Source organism: Dermacentor andersoni, chromosome 11 (genome assembly GCF_023375885.2).
Source record: "Dermacentor andersoni chromosome 11, qqDerAnde1_hic_scaffold, whole genome shotgun sequence".
NCBI lineage: Eukaryota > Metazoa > Arthropoda > Arachnida > Ixodida > Ixodidae > Dermacentor > Dermacentor andersoni.
The window spans coordinates 76601323-76615250 of NC_092824.1; the positions used below are offsets into that span (position 1 = coordinate 76601323).

Consider the following 13928-nt stretch of genomic DNA (forward strand, 5'->3'; position numbering starts at 1 on the left):
GGAGCATTTGAAGTCGTGAGACATTGTATACAATGGTCCGCAAGCTTTTTGAGCGTGATATGTCCATCTTTCATTAAATTTACTGTTATTCCATCATTACTGCCGCTCTTCCCCGTGTCATATCTTGAAAGGCCCTTCTGACTTTATCGTTACTTATAGAATTAGCCTCTCTATATTGTTCACTGCTCCTTCGAATGAAGGTAGCGTGGCTCCTCTGGCTACATTACAGGTCAGCATAGAATACTGCCACTTCCTTTACCACATCCTCTAAATTACTGATTATATTACCCTGCTTATCTTTAAGTGCATACATCTTGGCTTGTCCTATGCCAAGTTTTCTTCTCACTGATTTCATGCTGCGTCCATCTTTTATGGCTCCATCAGTCTTTCTCACGTTATAATTTTGAATATCCCTTACTTTCTCCTTGTTGAGCAGTTTAGATAGTTTTGCGAATTCTATTTGATCTCTTGAGTTGGCCACATTCGTGATTTTTGCATTCTTTGTTAGGTCCTTTGTTACTAGGGCGAGCTTACCTACTGGTTGTCTTGGTGCCTTACCTCCCACTTCAATTGCTGCTTCTGAAGCCGGTCTAGTTCGTTCTTTACCTCTGTGTTCTTTTCATCCCTCTGATCTAAGGCTGTAGATTTGTTTGCAAGTACCAGTCTGAATTTGTCTGCTTGTACCCTCACTGCATCTAGGTTGGTGTGTTCTTTCTTGACTAATTTTACTTTCCCTCTTGATACAGAGAGAAACCCTAGACATCAGTAATATATGAGCTCCGCATTTTACTCTACCTAACACTTCAGCATCATGCACTGTGCTGGGATCGGCAGAAAGCATGAAACCTGTTTGATTTCTTGTTTTCACTATTAGGGCTTTTCCAGGTCCTCTTCCTGTTGCTACGTTTCCTGAAAATGGTATTCGTTATTCGAAATTTATTCCTTTACGCCAATTCTGCTTTCATTTCTATTCTTCCTGGAATCGATAGCGTAATTGCCTATTGCTTCCTGACCAGCCTGCTTTTTACCCACTTTTGCATTGAACACGCCCATGACTACAGCATGCTGAGTTTGCACCTTTCTCAATTGTAATTCAACATCTTCATAAAACTGTTCTAGTTCATCAACGTGACTGGAGGTTAGAACGAAGGCTTGTACTACCTTTATTCTATACCTCCTACTTTATTGCGACTACTGCTACCCTCTCAGTAATGCTGTAGAATTCGTCAATGTTGCCCGCTATGCCCTTACGGATTAGGAGTCCTACCCTGCACTATCCTACAACTATACCTATTTTTAAATATTACCATTTCATAACTTTGTCCTTAAAATATTACGTCTTTACACGACCGCACCACTTCTCATAGCAAACTGGCCTATAACCACTGTGTTCTTGTTCAGTTCCCCGTCGTTGGCGCACGCAATTTTTAGGCAATACCGCAGGCAAGTGGAAATAATATGACCTTCACTCGAAAGAACAGACTGGTTGGCTATTTGGTAAGTCATCGTGCACAATTCAACACAAAGTAAACACGCTAAACTATGCAAGGATGGGGTAAAGCGCTGTGTTCCGTCCTTTCTTTCTAAGTCCTTGGGGACATTTTTCACTGAAGTGTGCCTGATGGTCTCCTCTGTCTGATGATGATGCCTACCATCACAGCAAGTGAGCTCAGAACCGAAGTATTTCTTCGCTAAGGCTTGGTGTTTATTTTTTTACGAAAGTTTTCAAGAACGAGCACATTAAAAAAACTAAAGCACAGTGTTTAGAAATGCGTAACTAAGCATAAAAACAGATATCTTAACTAAACCTGCTATAACTCCTGAAGCAGACAAATGTAATATATCAACGTTACGGTAAATCATTACCCTGTTTACAAAAACTTTGCAAAAGTTTCTCAGGATATGAATTGTTGGTATACATCAGAGCGGCCTAAAATACATAAATCGTATGCAGTTTACAGAATTATGATATCGCTTTCCGTTGCTGAGTTACAGAGCTGTAGTTTTGATACTATGACTCCTCTTTTTTTTAAATTTTGAATTTTTCAACAACCTTTATAAAACTAGACGGCCTGAATAAAAGGTCCGCTTCCTGCAGGCACTACATTTTAATGTTTTCTTCGAAATTCCGCAAGCCTAATCAAGTCTGGTGCAGGGATTGCCGGTAAAAAACGGTTTCTTTCTTTCCATGTGTTTTGGTATGCAGGAGCCGCCACACTGAAGCGCAAAACGCTCAGGCGCGACACGTGCAAATTGGGGCGTCGGTTTGTCCCCTCCTTGGCTGACCTCCACAGAAGGCGATTTAGCACGACGTGAGAAACGCGAACTGCGAATCATTGGCTGAAACAAACATGCAATGATGTCCTCTTCTATTCAAGTGACGTAGACTCAAAGTGACCGTTATTCCATAACTCTTCGCTATTTCCTATAACTGTTAGTTACTTTCCATTCCATAACTCTTGGCGCAGGGGTCCACCTGATGCTGTTAGGCCAATAGCGACTAGACGCAGCGTCGGCGTCGGCTAGAGCGCGCGAGGCGGAGGCGGCATTCTTCAAAGCGTGGCGCTACTTTATGAATCTTAAGGGGTTTTATCCTTAACTTATTCGTTTAAATAGTATATCATGTAGAACCCACGCACTGCTGTGATTCGAGGGAGGCGAAGCTCCGCTAAACCGGGAGGGCCAAAGGGCGCACTTGCGTTAGAGATACGCGCATCGGACGTCGGTGATGAACGCGCCTCCCAATTGTCAGACAGAGCGGCGAAGGCATCGGTCACAGCGCCACCGCCAACCGTAGCACGCTGTAAAAATAATTTACGCCTTTCAACGCAATGTGTAAATTGGTCTGCAACTCGCATCAGCAAACCCTTCGGGTGTAAGGGTGTGAGTTAAAAACCAATTCACAGCCTCATTCACTTTTAAGGGTCTAAGTTGCTTTATCAATGGTGCAAGAGTGTTAGACAGATTTACACCCTTATTTACCTTCGGGGGTGTAGATTAATTTACCGAGGGCGCGCGGTGACGAGACATAAACCGATTTACGCCCTCGTTCACTTTTGAGGGTGTAAATTATTTTACAGAGCACGTCAACCTTCGGATGCACCAAAGCTCTCGCGCGAGAGCGCGTGCGTGTGATCGAAACGTCGCGCTTTTGCATGCCTCGCGCTACTGCTTGCACGTGCTCTCGCTTGCACGTGGTGCTACGAGTTATGACGCGTTCAGCAATCGTCTCAAAGAGCTCATCGGCAGGAGGCCTTACGCGTGCGGTCTTTTTTCTTTCTTTCTTTTTTTTTTCCTTCACGCTTTCTTATGCTGGGAGAACGCTGTCCATTTTCTTCGAGTGAGCTGTTCGGCGAGACCGCAGCAGCGTTAGCAGTAGCAGTGGACAGCAGCACAAGATATGCGGTCAGCAAAGTCCACGAGGGTTCGCTAGGGAAGTATCGCATTAATCCAAAGCAAGACGTGCGCTGAATGTCTGATACTTAACGCGCACACAAAAATGGAAGCACGGCAAGCAGAAAAAAAAAAAAAAGCTTTATGTCTGAATATAGGCGCGAAGAACGTGAGAACATGGCTGCACTATCAATGATGTTTAATTCCCAACAGAACCTTTCTCTGTGAGTGCCGACCTCTGGCTCTCTGACTCCGTTCTTCTGACCAAGCAAAATTAGATTTCTTCTTGGCGTTCTGCTGAAACTCTTTGTACAGGACATATCCGCGACGTCAAGACGCAATCTGCGTCCACGTGAGCGATATCGATCAATACAAGTTGCGGCGGTGAGTCCTTACGCGAAGCATTCTTAGCATACCATCCCGGACTTCGCAGACCGTCGGATACGCACAAGTGGCAGTTTTTCGTTAGGCCAATGAGGCCAGAATCAAACGGTCAAATGGTTGTCAACTTACCAGCCATCTTTCGCGTTGTACTTATCGGTGCGTACACCGCTCTTCGCAGTTCTTCTCGAGGGCGAACATCAAACGTCGCCTTGTTTCTCGTCCAAACGCGCCCTCGACGTCTAACCATGCGTACTTGAATGAACATCCGCTTGCATTTTGACCTATCGTGTGAATGGCGGGATGCAAAACCTAAGCGTTGCTTGAGATTGTGCGCTGCATACGTTGATGGTGGAAACAATTGGGTCCATCGCATTTGGTTTTATGGCATTGCACTAAAGGATGCAGCTGCACCAGAATGTCACTGCTTGGTTAATCGGTAACAAATCAGTGGTAAACAGCGCTTAGGCAATCTTAGCCATTCCGCAGAGCCTATAATTGTTCAATTTTCTTTCAGCAATAACCTGCGAACAACATCTAAGGAGAAGATGCGTGCACATGGTAGTTAGCGGATACGACGGGAGTCCCAGCACGTTGCCTCCGAGATTCTTTCAGCGCGCCGCGGGCCGCAGCGAGTGACGCTTCATCTCGGGGGCCATAACAAGCAGCCGCACGTTCTGAGTCATGCGTCATTGACGGCATGCCGTAATGGTCGCTTTTTTTTTGTTCGTGTTGTTTCAATTTCGTAAAAAGTACGTCTACATTTGCGAGGAGTTCGCGACGCAACCGCTTGTATTTCAAACGTAATACATTGCACAGATGCTCCTCTATATCTACAGTACGTAGATTTATCTTTGAAGCTGGCCTTGAGAGTGCTTCACGAAGACTTCGTTTCGGATGGATTTCAACATGTATGTGCCATCTGCATAATTTTGTTCTGTCTTCCACGGGCTCTTCTAGAAGGGCCTGCGTTAAGACGACGTCCACTTTGTTCGACTTATTAAGAATCGTCATACAGTGTGATACCTTACGCGTCCATTAAACGCGCAAAGAAGGCAACTTTTCGCGTCCCGTTGCATTTGTATGGAAACATGCTTTTCGTATGCAACAGCCGAGCACATGCTTGTGAGCTTCACAGATACCTCGAAGTGCTACACAAGCGCCATTGGGCGCATCAAACTAACTTGCCTACCACTTAGCACATAGAAGATCGACCACATTTAATGCACCTTCATTGTTCTTGAACTGAAATATCGACTTGAACAGCAGATGAACGATCACATAACCGAACTTCCGCTGATATAAATATATGACGCTTAGCAGATGCTGTCGCCTTTGATTGGCGCCGGCTACTCCTTTTTACATACAGATATTAAAAATAAATCGCTTAAACGCCTTTAAAGGAAACGTCCCCTCCAATACCGCAGTAACATAAGTAAACGCGCATATACTGTTTCTAACGTAACAGACCTACTTAACCGGCTCCTTCGGCCCTATAGCTATTGCAGCGCCTAAATGCATTCCAGTCTGTTGGGTGTTTACTCTGGCACTATAATCAATCGAGGGTTTAAGTATCAAATTAACTTTTACGTCTCCGCTTCCCACTGTGCGCTGTAGGATCGTATACATTAGGTTCATCTGCAATGAACCCTGATTTCCATTTTCCACATTCCTTAACGTACAGCGCATCGCTCTTATCGTTCGCCTCCTCAATTTCTCTTGACGCCTGTTTGTAGAGTAGAGTAGAGAGAGAGAGAGAGAGAGAGGTAAACGCCATGGGAAAGGAAGTGATGTTAACTGGATGGAATCCGGTTTGCTACCCTGCACGGGGAGAAGGGTAAGGGAACATGAAAGACGGAAAAAGGGAAAAGTAAGCATCTCTACTGCTTACGTGATAGAAATAGTGGTGTCCCTCCTTGTGCATGATGTTGAGCATATATTGGAAATAATCCTTCGGAATGCCTTGGAGCTTGAACATAGCCATGTCTACTTCGGTTTAGTATAGACCAGTGGGCGATTTGCAAAAAACGACCAAGAAGCGTTCGGGGTTGAGTAAACTCCGCTGGCTGTTCGTGGAAGGTTCTGGAAGCAGCGCTCGCGCTCTCTTGGCAACAGCACACAATGGGGTAATTTTTCTGTTTGGATGAATGAGCATAGCTTCTCGAGCCCCGTAGGTTCCTTTAGTGCATTGTGCAAGTCTAACTGTGCGACAGGCTCATCAATTGACGCTAACCCATGGTAGTGGACGCTGCCATAACTTTTCTAGCTGCGAATAGCTCGATCTTTTTGCCGTACTTCGAGCGCCAAATTTACTGATCGTTCATAGCCATAATGATGTCACTTCTCGTATTTGCGCATTAGAACCCATGATACTAGTATGGCACTAATTATCAGTATTATTGGACTATAATGTCTCGATTTTAATTTATGGCGCAAGGTGTAGAACTTCCAAAATCATCTGTCTTCCTTTCGTTATTTACTTTTCTTTCGATGATTTCTTCATTTATCGAGAAAGAACGCTCTGACAGGCTTTCACAGCACGAAAATCGAACAAATTCTGCAATTAAACGCACATTATAGACTCTGTGCGAAACAAAGGTCTCGTAAAGCGGGTAATTTAACATTGTATTACTGTTTCTCTTGCGCATTGCGTTTTAGCAAAGCGATCACGTGCCTTCCCGGCCATCAGCAAGACACGGAAACTTATCACGCTCCCCACGCGATCTACACTGTAAACGAAAATTTGCCTGTTTGGAAATATTCGTGGGTTTTGTGCCCCAAAACTGTCCATCCCTGAATGTTCACTCCCATATATGTGGCAGTATAGGAAAATGTCAAAATTTTACTGCAGTCGCTACCTGCCGTAGCATAAAAGCCAGGTGACGTGATCTTGTTACGTATTAAAATATTCTGTTTTCCTTTGTGGAAACCCAGTACAGGCGGTTTTAAAAAGCGCCCCTCACCGCATGACCTTAGAGATGGCACGCCGCCTGCCAGGTTAGCATATTAGCTCAGGCCCGCCGAACTCGATTGGTCACGTGGCCGCTTCCCCAGAAGCTCTTCGCGGTGGCGGCGACTAGCGTCACTGCTCACGGCTGAGGGTTCTTTCACGTATGTGAACTGCTTCAAGCGCGGCAGTTTCGTTGGATGGTAATTTCTTTGCCTACTGCCTTCCAAAAGGTGTTTTAGGCTTGCCTTACGCTCACTGTCTCTCAGCTTCGTGTGTGTTCGCTGTTATCACTTCGGCGACAACGATGAGTTGAGTGCAAGAGCAGTGCTTGAAATCGCGGGAAACCAGTTGCGTACGACGCCGAAGCTGACAGACGATTCACGATGTCGGCCCAGGTTTCTGGAATTGTTTTCGCGTTGCGTGTCCACAACGTTTGTGTTTGAACGCGTGAATTGCGCCTTTTATAGTCACGTGAGCATACTGACAGCGTACAACGTACGCTGTGGTGTTTTAACCTTCAGCCTTGCAATGCCAGAAGCAACCACTGCTCGAGGAACGGAGTCTGGGCTAGTCGCACATGAATGCCATATTCGGATTTTCTTGCGATGCTCTGTTGCCAGTGAGGCTGACCAGAGTGCAACTTTCATATTTATCTTTGTACTAGCCTCCTCGCCCACAATAAATTGTATATCATACCCCAAAAAATGTCTTACTGAGCCAGCTGAACCTGACCGTTACCGCGAATATCTATTTTCACCCCGTTGTTATTGCTTCAACGTGCTGCTCTAAGCATGTGCGCACACTGACTCAGAAGCATATCTGCTGGCTACGATTGTGCGAATTTGTTCGACAGAGCAGTGACATAACTTTGCTTTATGAAAGACAGGCAATCAATGTGTGCCGAACAAGTAGTGCGCTCAAAAAACATATGTATGTCTCCGCACTTTTTCATGTAACATGGTTTGTTACGTGTCATGTTCAGGTGAAATGAAAATTTTTGTTTTATGCAAGGACTATATGTGCATTAATAAATGTTTTTTTATGCAACGACTAAATATGCATTCGTAGGTATACCGTGGGGCTATGTGGACTTCTTCCATCACAACATCATAGATTGCGATGGAAGAATGCTCCACGTTGGCGTGTCCTTAGCGCTTTTTCAATCGATTGTCTTGTAAACGCACAGAAAGTACGGAGTGCAGGATCACCGTGGTAGTGCTTTCCTTGATGTTAAGTATTGTTGTCTTTGACAGCCTGTAACTTTCCTCCAGCCTGTAACCAGAGCAGGATTGGCCAACCTGGTGCAGTACTTGGTCACAATCTTCTATATGAATACAACAATCAAACCCCGGCCCTCAGACCCAAGCAGCCGCGAAACAACTGACCACGGCGGCGGTCAGATCTGTGACGCAGCAGAGGGTGCTAAAAATCCCTGGTTCCGGACAGGCCGCCATTGGAATCTGAACCTGGCAACGTTTAACGTTAGAAAGTTATCTAGTGAGGAGAGTCTAGCAGTGGTATTGGAGGAATTAGAGGGTAGTAAATGGGATATAATAGAGCTCAGTGAGGTTAGGAGGACAAAAGAAGCATATACAGTGCTAAAAAGTGGGCACGTACTATGCTACCGGGGCTTAGCGGAGAGACGAGAACTAGGAGTTGGATTCCTGATTAATAAGGATATAGCTGGTAACATAGAGGAATTCTAGAGCATTAACGAGACGATGGCATGTCTTGTTGTGAAGCTTAATAAAAGGTACAAATTGAAGGTAGTACAGGTCTACGCCCCTACATCCAGTCATGATGACCAGGAAGTCTAAAGCTTTTATGAAGACGTGGAATTAGCGATGGGTAATGTCAAACCCAATACACAATGCTGATGGGCGACTTCAATGTCAGGGTAGGCAAGAAGCAGGCTGGAGACAAGTCAGTGGGGGAATATGGCATAGGCTCTAGGAATAGCAGGGGAGCGTTATTAGTAGAGTTTGCAGAACAGAATAATATGCGGATAATGAATACCTTTTTCCGCAAGCGGGTTAGCCGAAAGTGGACGTGGAGGAGCCCGAATGACAAGACTAGAAATGAAATAGACTTTATACTCTGCGCTTATCCTGCGATCATACAAGATGTGGACGTGCTCGGCAAGGTGCGCTGCAGTGACCATAGGATGGTAAGAACTCGAATTAGCCTAGAGTTGAGGAGGGAACGGAAGAAACTGGTACATAAGAAGCCAATCAATGAGTTAGCGGTAAGAGGGAAACTAGAGGAATTCCGGATCGAGCTACAGAACAGGTATACGGCTTTAACTCAGGAAGAGGACCTTAGTGTTGAAGCAACGAACGACAACCTTATGGGCATCATTAAGGAGTGCGCAATAGAAGTCGGTGGTAACTCCGTTAGACAAGAGACCAGTAAGCTATCGCAAAAGACGAAAGATGTGATCAAGAAACGCCAATGTATGAAAGCCTCTAACCCTACAGCTAGAATAGAACTGGCAGAACTTTCTTAGTTAATCAACAAGCGTAAGACAGCTGACGTAAGGAACTATAATATGGATAGAATTGAACATGCTCTCAGGAACGGAGGAAGCCTAAAAGCAGTGAAGAAGAAACTAGGAATAGGCAAGAATCAGATGTATGCGTTAAGAGACAAAGCCGGCAATATCGTTACTAATATGGATGAGATAGTTCAAGTGGCCGAAGAGTTCTATAGAGATTTATACAGTACCAGTAACACCCACGACGATAATGTGACAGAGAATAGTCTAGAAGAACTTGAAATCCCACAAGTAACTCCGGAAGAAGTAAAGAACGCCTTGGGAGCTATGCAAAGCTGGAAGGCAGGTGGGGAGGATCAGGTAACAGCAGATGTGTTGAAGGATGGTGGGAACATTGTCCTAGAAATACTGGCCACCCTATATACACAATGCCTCATTGGAAGAACGCTAACATAATCCTAATTCATAAGAAAGGGGATGCCAACGACTTGAAAAATTATAGACCGATCAGCTTACTGTCCGTTGCCTGCAAAGTATTTACTAAGGTAATCGCAAATAGAATCAGGAACACCTTAGACTTCTGTCAACCAAAGGACCAGGCAGGATTCCGTGAAGGCTACTCAACAATAGACCATATTCACACTATTAATGACGTGATAGACAAATGGGTGGAATATAACCAACCCTTATATATGACTTTCATTGATTACGAAAAAGCGTTTGATTCAGTCGAAACCTCAGCAGTCATGGAGGCATTACGGAATCAGGCTGTAGATGAGCCATATGTAAATATACTGGAAGATATCTATAGCGGCTCCACAGCCACCGTACTCCTCCATAAAGAAAGCAACAAAATCTCAATAAGGAAAGGCGTCAGACAGGCAGATACGATCTCTCCAATGCTATTCACAGCATGTTTACACGAGGTATTCAGAGACCTGGAGTGTGAAGAATTGCGGATAAAGGTTGATGGAGAATACCTTAGCAAGTTGCGATTCGCTGATGATATTGCCTTGCTTAGTCACTAAGGGGACCAATTGCAATGCATACTCACTGACCTGGAGAGGCAAAGCAGAAGGGTGGGTATGAAAATTAATCTGCAGAAAACTAAAGTAATGTTTAACAGTCTCGGAAGAGAACAGCAGTTTACGATAGGTAGCGAGGCACTGGAAGTGGTAAGGGAATACATATACTTAGGCAGGTATTGACCACTGATCCGGATCATGAGACTGAAATAATCAGAAGAATAAGAATGGGCTGGGGTACGTTTGGCAGGCATTCTCCGATGATGAAGAGCAGGTTGCCATTATCCCTCAAGATAAAAGTGTATAACAGCTGTGTCTTACCAGTACTCACGTACGGGGCATAAACCTGGAGGCTTACGAAAAAGGTTCTACCTAAATTGAGGACGACGCAACGAGCTATGGAAAGAAGAATTATGGGTGTAACGTTAAGGGATACGAAAGGAGCAGATTGGGTGAGGGAACAAACGCGAGTTAATGGCATCTTAGTTGAAATCAAGAAAAAGAAATGGGCATGGGCAGGACATGTAATGAAGAGGGAAGATAACCGGTGGTCATTAAGGGTTACGGACTGGATTTCAAGGCAAGGAAAGCGTAGCAAGGGATGGCAGAAAATTAGGTGGAAGGATGAGATTAAGAAGTTTGCAGCGACAACATGGCCACAATTAGTACTGGAACGGGGTAGTTGGAGAAGTATGGGAGAGGCCTTTGCCTTGCAGTGGGCGTAACCAGGCTTATGTTGATGATGATTACGATGATGATGATTATGATGTATGATAAGCCGAACACCCATCATAGCATCAGACACCTCGCTACAGTACACTTGTGTATATGTCGAGTTATTTGAACATCTTGCTTTAGCATTTAACGGACCCTGCAACATAAAAATAGCGCTCTTGTAATTCTGCCCTTTTCAGTGTGGGGCTTTTAACATATAACACATGCTTGTCTTTGTCGGCTACTTGTTGATTCCCGTTCTAATGTATGATAGCTCAATAGGGAGAGAATGATTGGATCCTATCAGGTTAGGGTAAAACCACATATGCATAAGGCCTTAGGTTATACTTGGAAATAAAGTTGTTTCCATCCACCCATAGGTTATATTTAGCGACAAATAATTTTGGGAAGAAATTATAAATAACTTTGCTCCGCCAAAAATGTTTAGTGCCTCAGTGAGCATCTCCGTCGAAAGCTCGCGGGTGTGTTACTTCAGCCAACCATACATGTAATGTGCTACTTCCGGCATCGTTCGTCAGCGATGGGCATAATACCGTTTGTGTTTTCGCAGTTTGTCAAAATGAAAAGCCAAACACGCTTAATGTAATAGCATTATTATTTGGTTTTGGAAGAGCGGTCACGAGATATTTGATGCCCTAAAACAATGCTACCTAAGCTACACTCTCAGACAAACGTACGCGCTTTGCGGTGTATATCTGCCACACAACGATCATCATCATCTGCCTTTTGCGTTTCCTTCCTTGAAAACGCCGCGCCCGCTACTTTGCTCTCCGCTCTCGGGGATGCAATGTCATGGTGATAACGCGCATGCCGTTCGTTACTACGAAGTACCGGGCTCGCAGCGTTAAAGAAAGGAAATGTAGGCCAGACAGATGGCGTTTATTGTTGCGTGGCAAGGTACAACCCGAAGGGTGTAATTTTGTTTTAGAGTGTAGAAATAAATGACAAGAAATAATCGAACGTGACATCAACTCATAGTCGATGAAGTCTCACTGTCATAGTGTAATTGCGTAAGAAGTAACGTGTGAATTAACAACTCATGCAGAGCACGTCACGGTGCTCTCAGTCATGCACTCAAACCTCTCCCATCATTGAATAGCAGCGAAATCACTTATTGTCATTTGGCTCAATGCTAAGCACGAGGTCGCCAGATCAAATACCGGCCACGGCGGCCGCATTTCGATGGGGGCGAAATGCCAAAGCACCCGCGTACTTAGATTTATGTGCACGTTAAACAACCCGAAATGGTCCAAATAGTTCCGGAGTCTCATTACGGCGTGTCACATAATCAGATTGGTTTTGGCACGTAAAACGCCATCATTGACTTTCCTTATTACAATATCATTATGATGATGAACCGTAATTACTTGGCCACCACTAAGTTGGAAGCACGTGTGATGTTTCGTAGTACCTGTCGCATAATTTATGCGTGATTGATGGTCATGCGTTATTGGTGGTCATGAAAACTTATTTATTGTCCTACAGCGTATACCTACCTAAAAAACGTGCCCTTTGGTGGTCAGAAATAGCTGGTGAGGTTCTTTACTTATTTTGAAGACGTATATAACACGAACAGTACTAACAAAAAGCTTAAGGACTTCAAGAACTACAGTACATTTTTGGAGAAGGAATTTCTGAACGCATCAACATGAACAGAAGTCAAAGCACTCGTCCAGAATTAGCTACGGCAATAGCAGTTACCAATGCAACAGGTGACCTCCAGCAGTGCGAGAAAAGACATCGCGTGAATGTTGCCGCACATGCTCACATCTAGCCAGTTTCGCACAAAGTGTGATCGCTTATATCCAACGCTGTAGACACTAGCGTTATTATTACGCTGCAGCAAATTGTGCGTGGTTAACACTTAAGCAAGCCCGTTACTTAATTATAAATTGCTAGGCGTGAGCGAATGATCGGAACTTTCGAATACCTTATCCGGTATTGTCGACTTCGATTCGGTCTTAGAATTGTCACTACTCGTGAATATGAATATTTCTCGAATCCATATGAATACGTAGAAACACATGGTATATTCTTACTTCTTCATTTATTTATTGATACTGCGGCCCTGTTTCCAGGACCTTAGCAGGGTGCATAGAAAGTGAAATTGAAAAAAATATAAGTACAAAGTACAGCGATACATAACACAGGTCACTCGCGATGTGCAAATGCAAGCAGTTACTGAACCACACACAGTAAATCACTCGCTACATAAACATAGGTGCGACTCAAATATTGGCAGTGAGCATTGGGTCACAATGTCATCAGTAAGATTATTCCATTCAACAATGGTTCTAGGAAAAAAGGAAAATTTGGAGCAATGTTTTTAGTAATTAACGGTGCTATTGGTTGTGAGTGTCGATGACGTGTAGCATAACCGGTGGAGAAAGTGATAAAGCGCGATGTATCAGGGTTGTAGTGCCCTTTTATGAGTTGAAATCAAAAATTTTAAACGGCATTTTAAACGTGTGTATTTGAATAGCCAGCTCAATCCAGCACATGTCCTTGTGAACGTGGCTGGGCCATAGATGTTAGCGCAGAAGTGATGAACTACTCAAAAGATTCCTCATCAAAATACCTCGCATTTTTGAACTTACACGATGCTCAAACATTAAATTGCAGAATGCAACGGGACTTTCCGAGTTGTGAGAGTGGGCGATAACAAGGCGGGTGCTGGCTCTCCGTTCTGTGGAGGAGTGGAGATAACAGGAACAAGATAATAATTTACAGACATAAGCAAGTGGTGGCTAATCGAGCATGTTTGGTTTTTGGGAGAGCTTGAACTCTTCAACTAATCTCTCTGGAATTCAAAAGAGGAGGGCGAGCGAAAGAAATATTCCTTGCAAGATTGTTTGAGTAATTATTTCTTATTTTTAGTCCACTTCAAGACAGCATAATTACGTAAATAAATGACTGTTTTATTTCCCATGTCCTTCACTAAGGTCGCTGC

The 13928-nt window shown here is 44.1% G+C and overlaps 1 protein-coding gene across 5 annotated transcripts in view; it reads right to left on the minus strand.

Moving 5' to 3' along the window:
• LOC129382072 (uncharacterized) overlaps positions 1–13665 on the minus strand; it is a 60906-nt gene extending 47241 nt beyond the window's left edge. For 4 of the 5 annotated variants that reach the window (XM_055065430.1, XM_055065431.1, XM_055065429.1 and 1 more), the window contains exon 1: positions 5666–5865. In XM_055065430.1, the coding sequence (XP_054921405.1) occupies positions 5666–5758 (93 nt within the window). In that variant the 5' untranslated portion in view covers positions 5759–5865. Of the gene's footprint in view, positions 1–5665; positions 5866–13575 lie in introns of those variants that run through there. The other variant, XM_055065428.2, reaches the window with a different exon arrangement.
• Between the last annotated feature and the right edge of the window lie 263 nt (positions 13666–13928).